General features: G+C 38.0%; 1 protein-coding gene across 1 annotated transcript in view; it reads right to left on the reverse strand.

Annotated features, from left to right (window-relative positions):
• The window catches only part of LOC150090329 (immunomodulatory peroxidase-like), a 48,380-nt gene extending 28,681 nt beyond the window's left edge, over positions 1 to 19,699 (reverse strand). Inside the window, exons 1-5 of the mRNA XM_090390271.1 lie at positions 19,570 to 19,699; positions 14,355 to 14,538; positions 9,396 to 9,619; positions 2,538 to 2,711; positions 1,230 to 1,385 (exon numbers count right to left, since the gene is read on the reverse strand). Of these exons, the coding sequence (XP_090246397.1) occupies positions 1,230 to 1,385; positions 2,538 to 2,711; positions 9,396 to 9,619; positions 14,355 to 14,538; positions 19,570 to 19,699 (868 nt within the window). The remainder of the gene's footprint in view (positions 1 to 1,229; positions 1,386 to 2,537; positions 2,712 to 9,395; positions 9,620 to 14,354; positions 14,539 to 19,569) is intronic.
• Between the last annotated feature and the right edge of the window lie 1,681 nt (positions 19,700 to 21,380).

Consider the following 21,380-nt stretch of genomic DNA (forward strand, 5'->3'; position numbering starts at 1 on the left):
CCATGAATTCTGTCCTTTCAGTGTGCATGCTTAATTAGCCTACCAAAAAAAAAGGTAATATCTCATGTTTTTTGAAAAAATTTCATCAATAAAAATACACAAGTTCGAATTAGATATAAATCTAAATATACATTAAATATGCCAAGAAAAATACATACCTCCTCCTAAGGAATTTATGTAAGACAAGTTATGCACAAGAATGAATATAGCACTGTTCAAGTTAAGTAAAATTAATTAAAAAATAATAAAATTCATATCTTCTAGATGGAAATTACAAAAGACATTCCGATAACCCAACCGTTTATAGACCAATTTGAGAAGTTTCGAAATCTTTGTAGGTATTACTCTGAATAAATATACGAATGAATTACATGGAAAGCTTAATTAAGCTGTATTGATTGGATTGAATATTAGACTGAATTAAGTACAGTAAAACAATGTAATATGTATACACCGAAATAAATAATAATTCACAGAACGAATGGCCCATGTATTCGTCCGGGGAAATGTTAATGCGCATTCGATCTGCGCATCTATATTTGACTGTTAATAAGTTACTATACAAGTTACAAGACGTACTGAGTGCTCATTGTATAAGGTACACCTACCTAATAGCCAAGAGGTCCCCCCTTCAGCTTCTAGAATAGCTTGGATTCGTTGGTATGGACTCAACGAGGTGCCGAATGTGCGCAGCAGGGATGTGTTAGCCCATGTTCTCTCAACTGACTTTCACAGTTGTTACAAATTGGATTGTTGCGGATCTCTATTCCGAAAAACGCGTTCCACCTCATACCACAGGTGCTCAATTGGATTGAGACTTGATGACTGGGCCAGGTACCGCAATAAGATGAATTCAATCTCTGTCCCTAGAACTAAAAATCTCACCAGGGCTGAAGTTTGAGAGATATTTATACCTGCGCATCAGGCACCAGCTACCTTGGCCTGTTCAAAGTAAATTAAATATTTTCGTCATTCTCACTCTCGCACTGAACTGCACACATACAATATTCGTACAAAAATTTACTGCTGTTACTGAAGAAGCGCAATATTTCATAAATAGAGCAGTTGAACCTAATAAAGTGGCCACTGATTGTATATTTGGCGGATATAATTAAAACACTATAATTAAATTCACAGTTTCCGTTATGGTAAGATTCATTCTGTTCTTCTCAGCTAGTACTGCTGGTTTAAATGGTCGAAATACATACATTATGTCTAAATTGACTTACCCAATTTGCACAATGAACAGGAAGAGGACCTAACAAAATTCATGCACGTCTTTCCAGTTTCTGAAAAGAAGGGGTCATCAAGAGGAATATCAACAGGAGCGCATATTTGTCTAGAGAATCTATCTACGCCGCAGCACCGAAGAGGTAGATTATCACCTATAAAGTGAACAAAATGTGTTATTCCTATCTTCTTTATAGAGATGAATAATATCAAAATGTAATTTAAAATGAAATATGTTCTAAGGAGATTAATGCTCATAAATGTTAATGATAATTAAAATAACAGAAAACCAGGACCAAAGGGTTCCTCATGGATAGCACAGTTGATATAATCATCATTCTCTCCCCACCTGGTGCAGAAGTCTTGAGTTCGAATCAATGATCAAGGAATTTTTATGAGTCTTTGTCACAACATAGCTTATTTAGTCGGTCTCAGGCGAGGATAGCTTCGTTTTTTTCTTCCGAAAACTCGGATTTTGTCACTTTCTGTAACAAATTAGCATACATCTGAAGGAGATATCCAACCCGAACACCGAGTAATTAATAAATAAAGGAAATAGAAGAAAACCAAGAGAGGAACTCTGCAGAACTCCTTTTTGAGGGGTAAAGAGAACAGAATTTCCTCCACTCCCGTTCCACACATACCATCAGTTGTTGTTATTGTATTGGATTTTAGGAGCCTCAGCGACTAAGGCCATATTGCTCCGTATATACTGTCAGTAAATTGCGTGTGTTCTGTGGTCTATTATCTGTCTGCTGGACGAAAAACCAGAAAAAACACCATGCTACCCTCGCCTGAGACCGACTAAATCAGTCATGTTGTGAAAAAGGCCCATGAAAATTCCTCTCTTCATCGATGGGACTCGAACTCAGGTCTTTTCCACCAGATGTGAGGACGGTTATTCTATCAACTGTGCTACCCATCAGGGCCTTACCATCAGATGGCTTTGATATAAGACACAAGAATATAAAATAATGTAGAATGATATTTGATAAAACTATGGTGAACGGCACGTAAAAGTCTGTTCAAAACTAGTACTTCAGCAAGGCAGTTCACAATATTTAAAGATTGTTCATCAGCATAATTAGCCGCAAACTTTTTATTGCCTTTTTAAAATAAGGATGACACAAGAATTTATTTAAACTTACTTGGGCAAGTATCTTTCTGAAATTGCATATAAAACATAAGAAAGAAGAGTCCAAAAAGTAAAATAACAACACTTTTACCATTATCAATTTATAGTGACACAAAGTTGCAATCTCATGATAAAGAAACAACCGTAAGACTAGTGTAATGACAAGACTTACCTCTGTTGGCGAGAGGAGTTAGGGTGATGTCGTGATCGAGAAACTGGCCCCACATCATGACGAAATGATTGCCTGATTCGCTGGGTCTATTTTCAGAGGTGTGTATTCTTATAGAAACATTACGTGGATTTGGCAACTCACCACCTGACCATGCTTTACGCATACTTGAGATCCCTAAAATCAAAATGCAAAATTTCATTACTGCGAAAGATATTTACTTGAGTTCATACGAAATTCTCTTCTTGAACGAAAACAATGTGAATTGGTATAGAATAAATTCAACCTTTATTGGACAGATTCTTCCAAGAAAAGTTAGATTTTGCCTATATCGTTTAGTGAAAAGAGCCTTTTGATAAATAATTGAACGTGACAAATTTTTCTTTCAACTGTACGAGTACATCAGTATATTAGTTTCCATGCAAACAAATATAGTTGATTAGAATATGCGTCTAAGTAATTAAGACAATGAGGCGTCGGTAAGTTTTGAATTGCGTGCATTTTATGGTCGATTTGCCCTTTTTGTGGATTGAAAACCAAATATGAGGGAGAAATAACTAGACAATACTCTTCCCAGACCGACTAATTCGGTTACAATGAGAAACCTATTAATTCCTTCTCTCCCGAGGGAGTATTTCTCAACTTCGGCCAGTAATGGGTATGCAAATGCTAAAAATACAGAAATCAAATAATAATTACCGAACTATACCTAGCACTAGGCTAATGAGAGAGAAAATCACCAGGAAATAAGCTCACTGTGTGCTCTGTGAACCTTTTCAAATTCGAAACTCAATATAACCAAATCCACAGGAATGTCTCAAGATACCAATTCTAAATAGCATAAAGTAACGTTCTCAGAATTTTGTCTTCGGCGCCCTCCTAAATTAAATGCGTATCTTTTGTACACCTTCTTATTCAAAAATATTGAACGTATAATTTTTTTCTTATAGATGTATAAAAGGAATTCTATCAAACTGAATTCATTATGGCGTATTTAAATGTGAAAATACTATATTTTAATAAACAGGTTTATATTAAAAAACGCTTGTATTAAAATGAAATTTATTCTACTGTTTTATTCCACCAGTTTATTCCAATGAAAAACTTCTCACAGTCCTCAAGGGGCAGTGCCATATAGTTTAGAAAATACTTGTATAACGAAACCCTCTCAAGTTAGTCCAGTAGATAGTCTCCCCGTTCAATGCTGAGGTGTCCGTTGTGATGGGAACTTCAACAACTTCCTTTCAGGATGGAAAGAACTTTATTTGATTTGTTTTATATCTGGTCGAGTTCGTCAGTTTCGTTTTCCAAAATAAAATGAAGAAGGCATGGTTTTCTGGAAAAAAAAATCAGGTTTTCATCCCGTAACACGAACAACCCGATCATCGAATACACGGTCAATTTACAAATAAAAATAGGTTCGTTCTCTACATATTTTGCTCCATCAGAAGAATATGTAGGCAACCGTAAACAATAAATATTGACAGAAAGAAAAGTTCTCGTGAGACAGTGTTGGAATACAAGTCCTGGATGCTCGAAGGAAATGGGAAAATAAAAAATTAAACTTTAAATACAAATGTTTTATAAAATCACAATAAAGGTATTATTTTAAATAATTATTAATGGTAATTAAGATTAATTTAATAATAGTCGGTTAATTATCAATCTAATTATTATTATTATTTACTTGTTTATTATTTAATTAAACATAAAAAAACACTATCATCAAATTACAGAGAGGGCCATCTAAATGTAACTCTGTAGACCGGTAAATATTAAAGTAATCAATGCAATTTAAGTATCACTGATGGACAAATATATTCCGTAGCTCAAAGTAAGCAAGACATTTAGACAAGCCGAAATGGAAGATCTATTAAAACCAGTATTTATAAAAATGAAATGGAGAAATTATAATCACCTTGGAGTTTTTTAAACATGCTAATAATTCATTTTTTAGACAAACCTCGCAATTACTTATTAAATTACACAGGACAGTAATGTTTTCGGTATCTGAACAATTATATGTACCCTTCAGAAATTCTTGACCGCTACGCTCTCCAGAGACATAAATTTTCTTGGTTGACACATTGTAAGCAGGAGTTCATCTGCACTTTTCTCAGGAGATTTGACTTGTCGTTCCGATTTAATTATCTCCTTAGAAAGCTCCAGTACATGAACTTATTGAGCGATTTTTTTTTTTTTTTGATTTGGTAGTTGTTGGCGCACCGGCTTCTGTGGCCATATTGCACCTCCCAAAGTTTTGCAGTACTTTGATCCAAGCCCGAGGCGAGAATCGAACCCGCGACCTTTGGGTTGCCGGGCAGGTACTTTACCCACTCGGCTAGCCCGGTCGGCTTTATTGAGCGAAGCCTGTTCACCGATACCTCAGAAACTACCCCGGGCATTCTCCCTTTATAAAGGGAATATTTATGCTTCTGTTGTTACACTGAAATATTATAATTTCATCCTATCTTGTTGGCGATAAAAAAAAGGCTTTAGAATTAGTAGGGAATAACATTTTCAATACCCAGAAGGATTATCTTCATTCACTCATATAAGCTATTCCTCCGTTGAGAGTACAGCGAGTTCGCTAAAGTATCCTTCATTTTGGAAGACCTCAGTTCAAATCCCGTCGGACACGAAGAATGGAGACCTCAATCTTCGGGCGTTAATTAGCCGATCTTAGATGGAAAGAATAGACTTTTTTTCCATGAATTATTTTAGATTTTTTCAGATAGCACAATATGCAGATCAGCCAGTGAACTTTTACAAAAATAATACCCGATAAAGACCACGTCTGTCCAAGACTACTTTGGATCACATACTGTGAACCAAAGTAGTCATGGATAGTTTATGGGTATTCATGGTTAGTAAAAGCAGTTAATTCCAAAACAACCATCACCTAAACAGCAGTTGGACGTAGCTACAGTCTTTCAGCTATTTTATTTGCCGTTTCCCAGGCTAATATCAGTTGACTTAGAATATAATTTTAGGAGATAAGTTGAAAATCGAATGCAAACTTATCTCCGAGCAGAAAATTATAATATTTTGTAGACTGGAAAAAATAAATCCAAAACAACGGCTTTCAAACGAAATGGATGCATCCGAAGCAAAATTGCAGTAAGTAACATTATTAAACAGATAACCAATTTTAAATTGGTTATCTGACGAATTCAGTATTGCTCAAGAGTTTGCCAAACACTTTTCTAGAATTCAAACAAATGATACATTGAGACCTGCCTCATTTCTTGACTTCACACCTGTTAAAGATGATATCCTCATTAATCTCTTTATCACTGATGAAGATTTAAACTCGGCATTAAAAAGCATGAAAAATGACTATACTAGAGGCCCAGATGACATTCCAGGCCTATTTTGGAAAAGGACTGTCACTACATTGAAACCCCTCATACTGCGGATCTTCAACCTGTCTCTCAGGCTGGGGAAGTATCCTAATCACTTTAAGCAGGTCAATATAGTTCCTATTTTCAAAAAAGGTGATAAAAATGACGTATGCGATTACAGACCCATAACCTTGCAAAACAGCCTGGCTAAACTCTTCGACACAGCAGTGCACAAACATCTCTTCGAATTCTTCAAGCCTTTTATCGATCAGAATCAACATGGTTTCTGCAGTGGCAAGTCAGTAGTCACAAATTTACTTCCTTTCTGGCAATACACCTCTGAAGCTCTTGATAACCACCTACAAGTTGATGCAGTCTACACAGACATATCTAAGGCATTTGATAAAGTCCCGCACGAACAACTTCTGAAAAAACTTAAGCTGTATGGCATCCGTGACCCTTTGCTCTCATGGCTACGCAGCTATATTACGCATCGTTCCTTGAGCGTTATCATCGATCAAGTGAACTCAGACTGTTTTATACCACTAAGCGGAGTACCACAAGGCTCTCCCTTAGGTCCTCTTCTCTTCATTGTTTTCGTAAATGATCTTCCTTCTTTCATCTACACCTCCAATGTTCAAGTTGCTCTCTATGCAGATGATCTTAAGATCTACTCAGCAGTGAAGGAGACTACCGATTCTCAACAACTTCAATGTGCTCTCAATAAATTCTCTCTGTGGCTATCTCTGAATGGCTTGTCTGCTAACCCCTCGAAGTGCAAAGTAATCTCTTTCTCATCTTGCAGATCTCCACAACTAATGAATACGGAGTATAGTATTAACTCTGTGATCATCGAAAGGTGTGACCAAGTTAACGACTTAGGGATTCTCTTTTCCAGCAGTGCTAAATTCGATGCCCATGTCCTTAAAATCACCAGCAAAGCATTCAAAACACTGGGATTCATCAAACGGAACACATACAAGTTCAAAAACTACAGATATGCGGTTATCCTTTATAAAACTATTGTACTGCCAATCCTTGAATTCAGTTCACCCATCTGGAATCCTCACACAAAGACTTTAACTAACAAAATTGAAGCAGTCCAAAAAAACTTTATCCGTTACCTTACGTACCGCAATCCTCTATTCTATCACTCAGTGTATTATGAATCGCTGTGTGATTACTTTCATCTAAGGCCTCTGTGCACTAGAAGAGTTACTGCTGACATCGCCCTCCTAGCCAAAGTAATCACTGGAATTTATGAAGCATCTGATATCCTGAGTAAAATAAACTTCAATGCTCCCTGTAGACAAGTCAGGAACCTTACACCGTTTCGCCTTGACTCTGCCAACACGGACTTAATGAAGTTCAGTCCACTGAACAGAATCAGCAAATCAGCAAATGACTCTCTCATTGACTTCTTTGACAACTCCCAATCACTGATGAACTCCATCCACAAGTTTGCCTCTTCACTTAAACTGCAAAGTGACTAGCTCACATCTAATTATTGTAGCTTATTATTTGTTATATTATTTTTCTATTCTCTAACGGATTAATTATTACTTGTTTTACCGGTAACTTAACTTAATACAATCCTCTTTTGTACATATGCTTTATTGTTTGAATTTGTATCAATGTTTATCGTCCTGTAGGATTTCACATTATTGTTATTATGTTTATTGATCTGATCTCAGATACACTGTTAATGGTTACCTGTTGTGTATCTTTTTATTAATAAAATAAAAATAAAATAAAATAAAATAAAATAAATAATAGAACAGATTATGTAAATTTAAAAAAAGGGGAAAAAGACATCGTAAAGGCATTCCGCATAATGAACAATATTTTGTTGTTATAACAAATTTTAGGAACATCAGTGCTACCGTTGTCTAACTCAGTATCGCCTATCTCAGCCACATTGTGAAAAAGGCCCATAAAAATTACTCACACCATCGACGGGAATTCAACTCAGGTCTTTTCCACCCGGCGTAGCACAACTGTGCTACCCACGAGGGTTGGGTGGTTGGTTGGTTTTGTTTTTATTGGCGCATTAGCTACTAAGGCTATAATGCGCCAAGACCAGGTCATATATAAAAAAAATTTTAAACTTTCAGTGACCTAATTAGTTAGGTCACTATGTCAAAATGTATAACATATGTATAAAAGAAAAATGTAAATTTTATATAAGAGCAAAAATGTTTATTGATTTTAAAAAGCTAAAAACAGCAGACGCATGGTCATTGTCAGATAAAATCTGACTGAGTGTATACGGCTCAGTCAGATGATTAAAAGCGGTAAAACGGATATTGCTAAAATCTGGACAATCAATTAAAATGTGTCTAAAAGTTAAAATTGTGCCACAGGACTCACACATAGGAGGGTCATCAGCCCTCAGCAAAAACGAATGTGTCAAATGACTATGTCCTATGCGGGTCCGGGCAAGAACAACTTCCTCCTTACCCTCGAGGGTAACAATAGTTCAAAAACAAGTGCTGTTCATTATGATATCGAAACTCGGGTTTTGAATCCGGAAGAATAAGGAAACAGAGTTTACCATAAAAAAAATAAACAAAAACTGTCATATTAGGGCCATCCGAGATCTGCCCATCTGTATTATGTTCATAAATTGTATGCTCTCTGGTCGATTTGCCTGTTTCTCTGGACGAAGAACTTGAGTTTTCAGGGGAAAATTCTTGCTTTCCATGAATGAGGCCGACTAACTCAGCCGCGCTGTGAAAAAGGCCCATCAAAATTGCTAGAGTCATCGACGAGTTTGGAATGTTTCCAAACCTGGTGTGGATATGGCGGGCGATTATATCAACTGTGCTTCCCACGAGGGCCTTATTTTCCTAGGGGCATATTCTAAATTACTTAACCAAACACTATGGGCAGACGATCAAAGAGGATAACAGGCCAAAATGAAACCTGTAAGACCCAACGCCACACGTGGAAAATTAGATAAGCAAAAATATATATAAAAATACTGATTAGGCTCATAACGTATATAAACTGAGAGCGCATACAAAATGGGAGATGTTGCCAAAGGAACTGTTCCAATCAAAGTATCTACCAAAGGAACTGTCCCAATCAAAGTATCTACCAAAGGAACTGTCCCAATCAAAGTATCTACCAAAGGAACTGTCCCAATCAAAGTATCTACCAAAGGAACTATTCCAATCAAAAGCAAACAATTCATCGAAACGCAATATAATAAACCAAATTCATTAAAAATCAATTGTTCGAACGGAAGTTATTAATCAAAATTATTACACATTGTAATTTAGAAATAGAGGTTAATATCCAACGCAAAAAAATATAAAGTTAAAGGCATTTTTGGATTTATAGCATCGGTATCGAGTTATATAAATGGGTTGTGCTTATTATATGAACGATGGCAAACTTTTTTTACAAGATACAAATAAAAATACTCCAGGGAGAGGTCGTGACCGAACAGTTTAGGCCCGAGGGTTACAACATTGCATGAAAGCACATGACCTTTTCTAAAAGAAAAACTTACCGTCGGCATAGACGGGTGGAAGGAGTCTCTTAAAGCAGATGGCAGCTCGTCCCCATATCGGATTCTGGAAATTATTACAACTGCCATCAGCTGTGCGATAAGGACTATCATAGCACAGTTCCTTGAAGTTAGAGATGCATTGTTCTTTTGCAGCTATAGCATTCCTTCCTCTAAGCTCAACTTTCGGTAAGTCGAATGTTGCTTGCGTAGGGGACAGAAAACGCCTGCATGAAAAAAGATTCAGATGAGGTTGAAAATGAATTTTAAATAATAGTTTAATGTTAGCATATAAAAACATATAAAGGCAAAAGTTCCCTATCAGTGTGTTTGTGTGTGGCCTTGAAATTCAGAAACAGAGAAAAACCTGTCTCATGCACAAATAGCAATTATGCTTACTGGCCGTTTCTAAAGCCATGTCCTGCAACTCCCGATCCTTAGTATCTTTTTACATCCCAGATGGTTCAGTAGAAACACACAAAGTTAGAGAATAACTGAATTCTACTTCTTCACCTTCGCAATTAATCTTAGCAAATACTCACTTGCCATATAAACAGGATCGTACTCAATCCCTCCTTTGATTTTTCACTACCAAACAACCAGGGGCAACTTGACCAATCCTGCTAACAGAAAGGTGTGTAGTTCTTAAAATTTTAAAATCCAGAGATACTTCTCTATTTTAGTGGTCTTTTTCCGGAATAATATAAATTTGTCCATTCCCAGCCTATTCCAAAATAGGAGACGAACGTCAGTTATCCATTTGTCCCCTATCCAATTATATTAAGGAAGGCAGCAAAGGAGATAAGCAAATCTTTAGTCATAATTATGAGAGCATCTTTGGATTCGGGAAGGTTCCTGTGGACTAGAGATGTGTAAATGTATCCCCAATTCACAAAGGGTGATCAAAGAGGGCCACAAATAATTAGACCTATTAACTTAACTTCTGTTCCAGGGAAAACAATGGCGTCGCCTGTTTAAGAAGTAATGCAGACAGGAGTGCAATTATATTTCACTCGCAGCATGGGTTCTATAAGGTTAGATCTCATCAGACCAATTTGATTGGATACTGTGATGCACTGATAAAGGAACCTGATGCAAGAAATACTTTTTATACCAGAAACTTTCCTGGATTTCAGGAAAGTTTTTGATATTGCTGCACATAAAAGATTGATTGCTATACAAATTGGAGCAGTGTGGCAGTAAGGACAAGTTGCTGCTATGGATAAAGGGATGGTTTAGTGGGAGAAAACAGAGAGTGGTTATCAATGGACACAGCGTTTCGTGGACTAATGTTATTAATGGAGTCCCATAGGTTTTGGTGCTGGGCCCATGGTTGTTTTCTGTATTTATTAATGTTATTGATGAAGGTATATCAGATTTAATGTTTAAGTTTGCAGATGATACAAAAGTTGGCACAGCGGTTAATGACAGTAATGAAGGTATGCCGCTGCAACAAGATCTACAAAAATTAGGCAGATGGGTTGAGAAATAGCAACTGAAGTTTAACAAATGCTGGGTACTGTACATGGATAGCGGTAATCACATTCTAACACACCAACTGCGTGGTACTGCACTCAGGGTAGTGGAAAATGAAAAGAATCTGATCTGGGGGTAATTGTGCAGTCAAATGTGAAGTTCTCTGAGCAGTGCAGACAGGCCATGGATTTTTTTGTCAATGATATACAGATTTTTTTCATCAGGGACAACGAGGTGATTATTCCATTGCATAAGGCAATGGTCAGGCCACATCTTGAGTACTGCATACAGCTCTGGTGGCCTCATTTTAGGAAAGATGTAGAGCTGCTGGAATGGGTACAAAGAAGGGGAACAAAGGGGTGCTCTTACCAAGAAAGGCTTCAGTTCCGTAAATTGCAGGTCTGAAGACTAGGCACATGCGAGTTGATCTGATTGATGTGTTTAAGCTTTGGATGGCTTAAGTAAACTCAATGTTGATGGAATTCTTCCTCTTGTTCAAATGCACATGAGAGGGCATAAATTGAGATTGAGGAAGAATGGTTGCAGGATGGATGTACAAAGTTTCAGTCAGCATGTATTTGATAAGCGGAACAAGCTCCATCTGGTCATAAAAGTGGGTAGTTTGAATGAATTCAAAGAACTAGAGGAGATGACGGGTGATATGGGAAGGTTTTTTTTTTGGTTGATGCTTAACAACCCAATAATACAATTAATTTACATTTGTGTGATGCAGAAACACTCCTCAAAATGATTGCAATATTTATATGCCCCGTAATAGGGCATTATAAACTGTTCGTCAAAACTATGACTACAATAGTTGTATTATTCCAATTTTTAATTTGTACTGTACAAAAATTAACTAATTTTAAGAACATGAAAGAAAAGTTCACAATAAAATTAGAGGAAAATATTTTATTTCTCTAACTATTGATAAGAATGCTAAACCATTTCGAAAGTATATTCACTTGAAAAATTTAATGGCTAAGAATTCCCACGTTAATCAGTCCTAATTAAAATTTAGTCACGCAACTGTTGGACAAGCTAATAATTTTAAATTTCATCCTTCCCCATTTAGCATTCAAATTGTTTTTTTCGCTGAAGTGTATGTATACAACTTATCGCAATTAAATTTGAAGGTTAACGGACTTAACTATAAAAATTAACTGCCCCAATAGGTCCTGATAAGCTTCCGGCTATAAATTTTGATTAAATATTTATCAGAGATTTCTGCCCGATTAAATATTTTTATAATTGCGCCATTCAATTAGTTCCGGAGTTTCCTTCTAAATACATTTAGGCTCCTTTTCTTTTCTCCTAAGAATCCTAATTAAAATTCATCGGCTTATTAACTGCGTTATCTTCATTCTTCGAGTGTCCAGTAATAAAAGTTAAATTGCGCTTGGGGTAAATAATTAGATACTTTTAAAGCTACTGTCCTACTGAATATTTTTTATCCAAAATGTTTTTAATATCTTGTACTGCGTGTTATAGCTTCCTTTACGTCTTCGTAAAGCCCATCCGTGAGGAGAATAATGACCACTGTCAGCCTTTCCTGATGTGGAATTAGCTATTTTAACGATGAGTGAAAGATATAGGGTTTTAAGAGCATCAGAGACTAAGGCTATGTATTGCTCCTTGTACGTATGATGTCTGTAAATTGCTTGTTTTCTGTGATCGATTTTCTGTTCTGCTGGAAGAAAAACCCAGGAGAAAAACCATGCTGTCCTCACCTGAGACTGACTAACACTAACTCAGCCAAGTTGTGAAAAAGGCCCATAAAAATTCCTTCCGTCATAAACGGGACTCGAACTCAGATCTTTTCCACCTGGTGTGGGGAGGATGGTGTGCTATCCAAGAGGGCAGTGTATGAGGTAATTGGTTGTATCTGGTTACTAATATTATTATTACTGTTGGTCGGGAAACTCTCACTATCCTGCAGGTGCGTTCAGGCTACAGCTTTCTACAGTTCCATGCAGGTGTTTTCTGGTAGGCCTATATTGCTGCTAAGTTTTTATGGATGCTCTTTGGTACCATACAGGTGATTTTTTTGTATACGGTGATCGGGATAATCGTTACTTGTTCTACATGGCAAATCCGTTGATTTCCTGTCTTAAGTCTGCGTAATTCCTGATCTTTTTTTCTGGTAGGTTTTCTGGAGGTTGCTGTTGTTGGGAACAGATATATTGATCAGATACGTAGCCATTTCCTTCTTGTCGATGACAGTTATGTCTCGTCTGTGCCTTCTCAAAAAAGTTACAATTCAATAGTTATAAACATTCGTATGCCAATGAGATAAATAACGCTATACAGTTACACCACAGAAATACACTTTGAACCTTTCTGTAATTAGCATCAGGAGATAATTAGACGTAGGTATGTAAACGTGTTATCACATAGTACGATCACAAGTTCCTCGTTACGAGATAAATACCCTACGCTTTTCTGGAGCTTCTTAGTCGATCTGGTCATAGGGAACACAAGTGATCCTTCTAATTTTCAGGAAAGTGTTATTGTTGAAGTATGTTTAGCAAGAGCCAATTGAGTAAATAAAGGAAATCACTGGTGTGTCGAAAGCAACCATCACAAAAGTATAAAATGAGTGGAAGACGAAAGGAGCATGCAGCTCCTTTCATTCGGTAAAAAGATGAAAATGTGGGTACTGAAAGAACGAGACCTCGGGACTTTAAAGCTAATTGTGCATCAAATTAGAAGGGACAGTGTTTAGTAAATGACTGAAAAAAAAAGGTTAAATTTAAGCAAAGAAAGAACCGTTTCCAACTGTACTAAGGGCGAGGGAGTTGAAGACTCTGGGATTTGATAGTCATGTGCATATACAAAGCCCACTTCTTTCTGTAAAAAATCAAAACATTTGACTGCTGTCGAGTCAACACCAAGATTGGATCGTGGAATAGCGATAAAGATCACGTGATCTCGATTAACGCTTATATGCGCCAATGGTAGGGAGAATGATCGGCGTGAATTTGATGAAGCAATGCATCGAGACTGTGTCCTGTCCACCACTCAAGCCACTAGTGATGGTATCATGACATGAAGCATTCGGGCTGGATCAACCGTTACAAGGAGGTGTTACCTCTAATGAATATCGTTCTGTTGTAATGGACCAACTTCACCCTGCAATGCTTCATTTTCACCCGGAAAGCGATGGATTCTTTTAAGACGAAAACGCAACTATCCACATGAAAAAAAATGTATCTACTCACATCCACATATCCCATCCCTCCATATATCAGGAAGTCTACGGTTCTGAAATACACCCCATTAAGAAGAACCGCACAAAAGTGATTTAATATAAACTTAGAGTTCGTTAATACAATTAACGAGCTCTGTATAACGGTACAACATCTATGCACAGCGAAGCTTAAGAAATAATTACTGATTTCTTTCGATAAAAATCAAAATAAGTATGAATAAAACTTTGTACCAAAAGCATAGTAAAATAGAGAAATTTCTGGAATATACACTTACGCTGCAGCAAGATATCCACTTGCCCCCTCGAAGACAATTTGATTTTGCTGTAATTCATTCGATCGCGGTCCAGAACCTTGCAGTAACTGATGTCTGTTCTCAGCGGATACTTCAGTAAAAGAACTTTCCTCAAGAGAAATTGAAAATGGTACTGCTCCACCTCCTTCTCCTCCTCCTCCTCCTCCTTAGCGCGAAGCAATAAACGATAAAAAAAAGTTTTTATCGTAGATATGCTAGAAATTGTGGTTACATTTATTGGACTTAAGTTTTATGTAACAACAGTATTCAACAACTTATCAATTATTGCGTATTGTTATGGTATCAAAAGATAAATGGTTCTAAAAACCGGAAATATAATGTACGTGGATTTGAGTCAGGTGCTTAAAGCCTATTTTCCAAAAAAATGAATTACCTGAGGCAAGACATTCAGTGCATAGGATTGTACTGTTGTTCACGAAATACATATATGATCTCCGAGTTCTTTTGGTAAAATAATCCAAGATTCACGATCGGTTTTTCCTATCGTGCTGTCCCCGTGGGTAGCATAATTGGTACAATCGCCATCTTCCACCACACCGGGGGAACAGACCAGAGTTCGAGCCCCGTCGATGGTGTGAGGAATTTTTATGGGCCTTTTTCCCAAAGTGGCAGATTTAATCGATCTCAGACGGAGGCAGCATAGTTTTTTCTCCCGGAAACTATGGTTTTCGTCCAGAAACAAAAAATCTACCTCAAAACACATGCAATTTACAGAAAATATACAAGGAGCAATATGGCCTTAGTCGCTAAAGCTCCAAAAATCCTGTTTACAACAACAACTACAATAGCCTATCGTGCTGAGTTAACTTTACAGAGAAAGCAGTGGCTAGATAACGGTGAGCAGAAACAGGGCGCGGCCACTAACTGTGAATTCTATGGTCGTGTCTGTAAATGTCGTGCATTCTATGGTCGATTTCCTGTTTGCTGAACTAAAAAGCCGAGTTTGCCGGAGACAAAAAATATGCTATTCTAGCTTGAGAGTGACTAACTCAACCACTATGAAAATAGTCGGTAAAAATTCGTCCCGTTTATTGCCATGATTCCAATTGAAGCCTTTTCCACTCCGGTGTGGGATTACGGCGACTATAACTACTCTGGTGTGTGCAAAACTTAAGGCCCAACACTATTTCTAAAGGTTACAACCACAAAATCAAACGAAACAGCCTGTGGCGATTTGCATAACTGTGATCGTTCAGTAGAAAGCTGGTGCACATGTAAAAATTTGAATCGTGATGAGAGAGCTCACATAAACAGAAAAAAGCAGCAGTTATGTTCAAATTACCGAATGGTGAGCACGATTGTTACATACGTTCGATTGGTTTAATACGGTGCTACAGACAACGAAATGGCCAGTAGACAATATCTGAATGACTTTACCCGGGGTCGAATAATTGGGAAGCTCGAAGTGCGAGGAGTGTGGCCGCAGAGTTCGGTATCGCCCATAGCATCGTCTCACGTGCATGTCGGCCTTCAGAACGACAGGTACAGCTGTTAGAAGGACCAATGGCGGTCGTCCACGAAAAACAACACCCAATGAGGACCGCTATATACTTTTACAGGGCAAGAGGGACCAACACCAGACAGCGAGATCCATTGCAAACCAGCTGCACAGGACGCAGAATATCGCGGTTTACTGTGGCCAGGCGACTTCACAAAGGTGGACTGTTTGCCGACAGTTAGTACCCAGTGTCCCTTTAACACCTACTCATTGAAGACACCGTTTACACTGGTGCATCGAACACAAGGACTGGGCAGCAGCGCAATGGGGTAAGGTACTCTTTATTGATGAGAGTAGATTCAGTCTCAGCAGCGATTCTGGACGTCAGCTAATCTGGCGAGAGGTTGGCACACGGTATCACCCCGCAAACATCACTGAAAGGGATAGATATGGCGGTCGAGGTGTTCTCGTCTGGGGAGGCGTTATCTTGGATGGACGTACACAACTTCAGATGCTGGAAGGCGGTATTGTAACCGGTGCACGCTACTGTACTGAGGTAATTCTTCCCCATGTGCGTCTGTTCCGAGGTGCTATTAGTCCCGAGTTCGTATTTATGGATGATAACGCCACACCCCATCGCACTGCAACTGTTGATATGCTTTTGGAAAGTGAGGACATTGTTCGTATGGATTGGCCTACCCGTTTCCGCCGATCTAATTCCTATTGAACACATGTGGGACGCTCTGGGGAGACGCCTAGCGGCACGTCCACATCCACCAGAATATGTTCACCAGCTAAAGATGGCGCTGACAGAGGAATGGACAATGTTACCGCAAGAACTTATCAACAACATTGTTCTTAATATGGACAGGCGGTGTAAATACTGCCTCGACATTAGGGTTGGCCATATCTCCTACTGAGGACCACCTCTTCCCTTTGTTCCATCTTTGGCAGTGATGCATCTGTATCATGGCAGCCAGTGCTATGTTGCCAGTTTTGAATAAAATCCCTCTGTACCGTTTTGTTTCCGTTGTTGTGTCAGTGTTGTTTCCTTCATCGTTTCTGTACCTCACGAGGTTCCTTTGTTATGCTTTTCCCATATCCAGGCCACTCCTATGAGAAGCTACGGGTGAAAACCTGACAGGTCCTTAAATTTTGCACACCAGGTTACTACCCAAGTAGCATGAATGCATCGTTTATTCATATCTCATATTGTGATCACCTTCACAACGAGTTGCCGAGGTATTGCCCTGCTTTGAATAAGTAACCCTTCACCAGTGGAGAAGACTAATATTACTTATTCTCGGCGGATACCAACACCCGGACGATATGTTTTCGAAGCTTGTTGGCTTACTCATTGGTGAGCGGGCAGGTTCCCAGGTGTTGCAATAGTGACAACACAGTTATGAACTATAGCTCCACAATATGAGAGATGCTTAACCTGCGAAAGAACATGCTAATTGGATAACTCAGGAGTGGTAATTTGATGAATCTAAATCTAACGAGGTGTCGAAAGCATGCAAATCATCATAACAGCCTCACTGCATTGAATCAACAACGAAGTTTTCACTGAATCAGAAGGTGTGAAGTTGTAGAAGAAGCAAAGGAGTGAATTTCACTTTGTAAATGGTACTGTTAATGGTCGTTTCTACAAGATTAAACACTAAAGGGGACTTCTGCCTGCTATCAGCAACACTTAAAGAAACAACAAAAAAGAACAACAACTGTATTTTCAAAATGTCTCTATACCTTTCCACACCGTGCAACAGAGTGCAATATTACACAATCATTTTAGGTAGTTTTCTGTATCTTTAATTATTCATTTCGCAACAGCGTTCCAGAGAGCAGGTGCGTTGCACCTGAAGAACCACAGCAAGCCAAACGTGTAGCTCGTGATTATATTCTCGTGGGCTAAGATAAATCTGTTTATTTACTTTCGTAAACATTGGCCATAACATTAACACTCTCATCAACTTATGGAGAGTTAAGTAATTACACTTTTTATTTACACGAAGAATAGCCACCAATGTATTATTTTCAGGATCCTATATTTTTTCTTTATATTTGAATTTTATTTATTTATTTACTACTATTTATTCATTTCTATAATCTAATTACTGGGTAAGAAAACTCATCGTGGCCGGTCACTAAGTGACCCGCGAGCTATAGGTTTCCACCACTGAAGTAAGCAACGATGACATCAATAATCTGACATTCTTCATGTCAAACGTGTGCAAGGTAGTGAGTCAAACTCGAGGTGGACTAAGAGAATACAAATCTTTAATAACACAACCTACACATTTTCCACAGCCCTCATGGATAGCACAGTTGGTAGGTTCGCTGTCTTCCACACACCCCTGGAAAAGATCTCAGTTCGAGTCCCGTCTATAACATGAGGAATTCTTATGGGCATTTTCTCCAACGTGGCTGAGTTTGTCGGTCTCAGGCGAGGGTATTTTCCCCCAGAAACTCAGGTTTTTCGTCCAGCAAAACAGAAAGTCGATCTCAGAATACAGGCAATATACACGAAGTAATATGGCCTCCGTTGCTGGTGCTCCTAAAACCCTATTACAACAACATTTGCCATAACCTTATGTTGTTCAGCTAAAAGTCAGAAAAACCAACTGACACCCACACATACGATCATAAAATTCCCTCAACGGTAACACGCTTGATAGCCCTAACTAGATACACCTCGATAACAATGAGTAGCCCTGCACCCCTTTAGACTTCAGAAAAATTTGGATTCGTCGTGGCATGAACTCGACGAGGTGTCAAAAGCGTGCCAAAAAGATGCTGGTCCATATTAATTCAACTACTTTCCACAGTTCTTGCAAACTGGCTGCTTTGATCTCTATTCCAAAGATCTCGTTACATCTTATCCCACAGGTACTCAACTGAATTCAGATCTGGCGACTGGGAAGGCCATCACAGTACACTGAATTGACTATTCCTGAATTCACGCTGGAACATGAAGAATTTTTATGGGCCTTTTCTCCAACGTGGCTGAGTTTGTCGGTCTCAGGCGAGGGTATTTTTCCCCCCGGAAACTCAGGGGGAGTACAGAACAACAGGATAATGCACCTTGCGACATGGTGCATTATCCCGTTGAAGGAACACATTCGCAGATAGATACACTACAGCGATGAAGGGATCCGCCTCGTTGGAAACAATTTTCGTCATACCTGGTTCTTCTATCATCGTGAAACAGAATGAATTAGGAATTCATCAAACCAGGCAAAGCTTTACCAGGAAATTTTGAAATTATTTAACTGTGTGTACTCATTAGCCTGCACAAGTCTCGCCAGACTACTGGTCTCTTACAACAACGAGCTGTTTTCGGTCACAGAGTTGTTGGCTGGTTGTTATTTAGTTATTGATCAACCTTGATACAATTATTCCAATAAGTGAAAGCCCAGTAGGGGTGCAGTTTCTGAGATAGTCATACCAACGTATCTGGCGACGACTGCCCTGCGACGTTCAAATCACTAAACGTTTCGTGTTGCCAATTCTCCCACTGAATTATACAAATACAGCATCCCTACGTACCTTTATATCGCATGATACGAACAAATGATGCTGTTAGTAAATATATCTAAGAAAGTGGACACTCCATGTAAATTTGTCTAAGCTTTTGAAGTTAAAATTTTAATTCTTAAAATGAATATTTCTAATAGGCAATAATTTATATATTTAATTTTAAAATTTCAAAATTTAAGTTTTTAAATTTTAAAATACCGTAAAAACCAGCTCGAAGACTGGGAGCAGACATCGCAGCACCAGCACCAAAAGCTACGTCCAATTCATCTTCTCGAAAGTCAAGCGTCGTCCCTGGACTTAAGATATCTTGTCCAGCAGTAAAGACCATGAGTACCAGAAAGAATAAAGGAAGCATCCTACAAGAAGGAAAAGAGCGCATTAATTTTTTTAACGTTTTATTATAGCTCAGTATACGATCCATGTTCAGTACATTATATAAAATAAATCAAAATAAACCAAATATTCATAAAAATGCCTAAAACTTTACATTCGTAACTCTACACCATCTAATTGTAATTTCAGCTTCATTTAGGAAAGAAAAACTGCGTTTACTTTGTACCTCACTTAAGGAACAGTGATTTTCAAGTTTGAAATACATACATTATTCTCTAATCCCACAATCAGAATAATATATTTTGTTGTGATTGTTACGTCTTAGACAGAATAATTGTAGAATAAAAATACCAAAGGAGAACCGTCATGAATCTCTCATATACGGGGCTTACAACCCCTTAGATGAAAAAAATCATCATTATGAAGTATAAAAGCGTTACTGTGGGTGTAAATCGTTATCTGGCATTGTACAACTTAAAAATCACTCTCGCTTTTCCTTCCAAGAGCGTGCGATAAGGAAAAGTATTACCTGAATGACTTACCTGAGTGTACTGTTATGAAAAAGAAGATTCGACTCATGCCTTATACCCTTCACCCCACGACATTTAGCCTCGTTTTATACTCCTCAAAAAACCTGTTTAGGCCGCACTTGATGTATCCGTTCTTTTTCTAAATTGGTCATGTAACACATGGAAATGATTTGGGAAAGTAAATGTCCACTTTCTTTATGGGTACAACCTATTTAAGGTTTGGCTATATTTATATTGCTGCGGGGAATGGGTGGAGGAACACGTAAATCAGTAAACAGCAAATCAGAAACTTCGCTCGTTTACACCGCACATGTGGAACAATATTGTAAGAGTCCGAAACTAGCAAAGTTTAGGACAGTTACATGTCCTAAAAAATAACAAAAATGAGATGAGCACTCTCCTATTAATTGCAATAGGATGGTAGATGTACCCAATTCAGCTGTACTGGAAACCTCAAAATATTGTTTCCCAATTACAACGATCTCAATTGCCAATGAGATTTGCTTTTGTTCATTTGAAAAATTTTAGAAATAATTTCATAACTGCGATATACAGCTCTTCATAAATATCCCCTGTATAACAATTTTGTAGTTTTGTGTCATGTAAAATCATTTCTAACAATGAACCTTAGCTGTCTCAACCTCCTCTAAACTTCTAAGCTAAGAAGTCTCTTAGTTTCTGCGATGGTAGCTACAATTTTTGCTCGTAATCCTTCTTTCGATGGTATTTGGATTACTGAATTGACACGTCACTGTAGAAGTGGAGTGTAAATTCACCCATCCCACAATGGATAATTGCAGGGGTTTAGCGAATAGTATCGGCAATACACTGCAAGAAAGCAAAGCTTATACAACACCAGACAAAAAAAAACCCTGCCATTTTACCACTCCTTTCAACAATTTCTCAAACCCTCCTTAAATTTATTAAAACTATTCATACATCACAAGATTAGGTGAAAGTTTGTTTCAATACACTGGACACGAGTCTCTCCAAAAGAAAGCCAAACTAAAACTCCAAAAAAACTGTGCTTCTTTTGATAAGTACCAGTATTATAATGGCCAAATAAATGTTCTTTTTATACTCCGGCGCGACCACATAAGATCAGAGGATTTCCCCAAGACAGAAAAAATATATGAACATTATACC

Source organism: Mastigoproctus giganteus, chromosome 2 (genome assembly GCF_048544385.1).
Source record: "Mastigoproctus giganteus isolate SK-2022 chromosome 2, ASM4854438v1, whole genome shotgun sequence".
Taxonomy (NCBI): Eukaryota; Metazoa; Arthropoda; class Arachnida; order Uropygi; family Thelyphonidae; genus Mastigoproctus; species Mastigoproctus giganteus.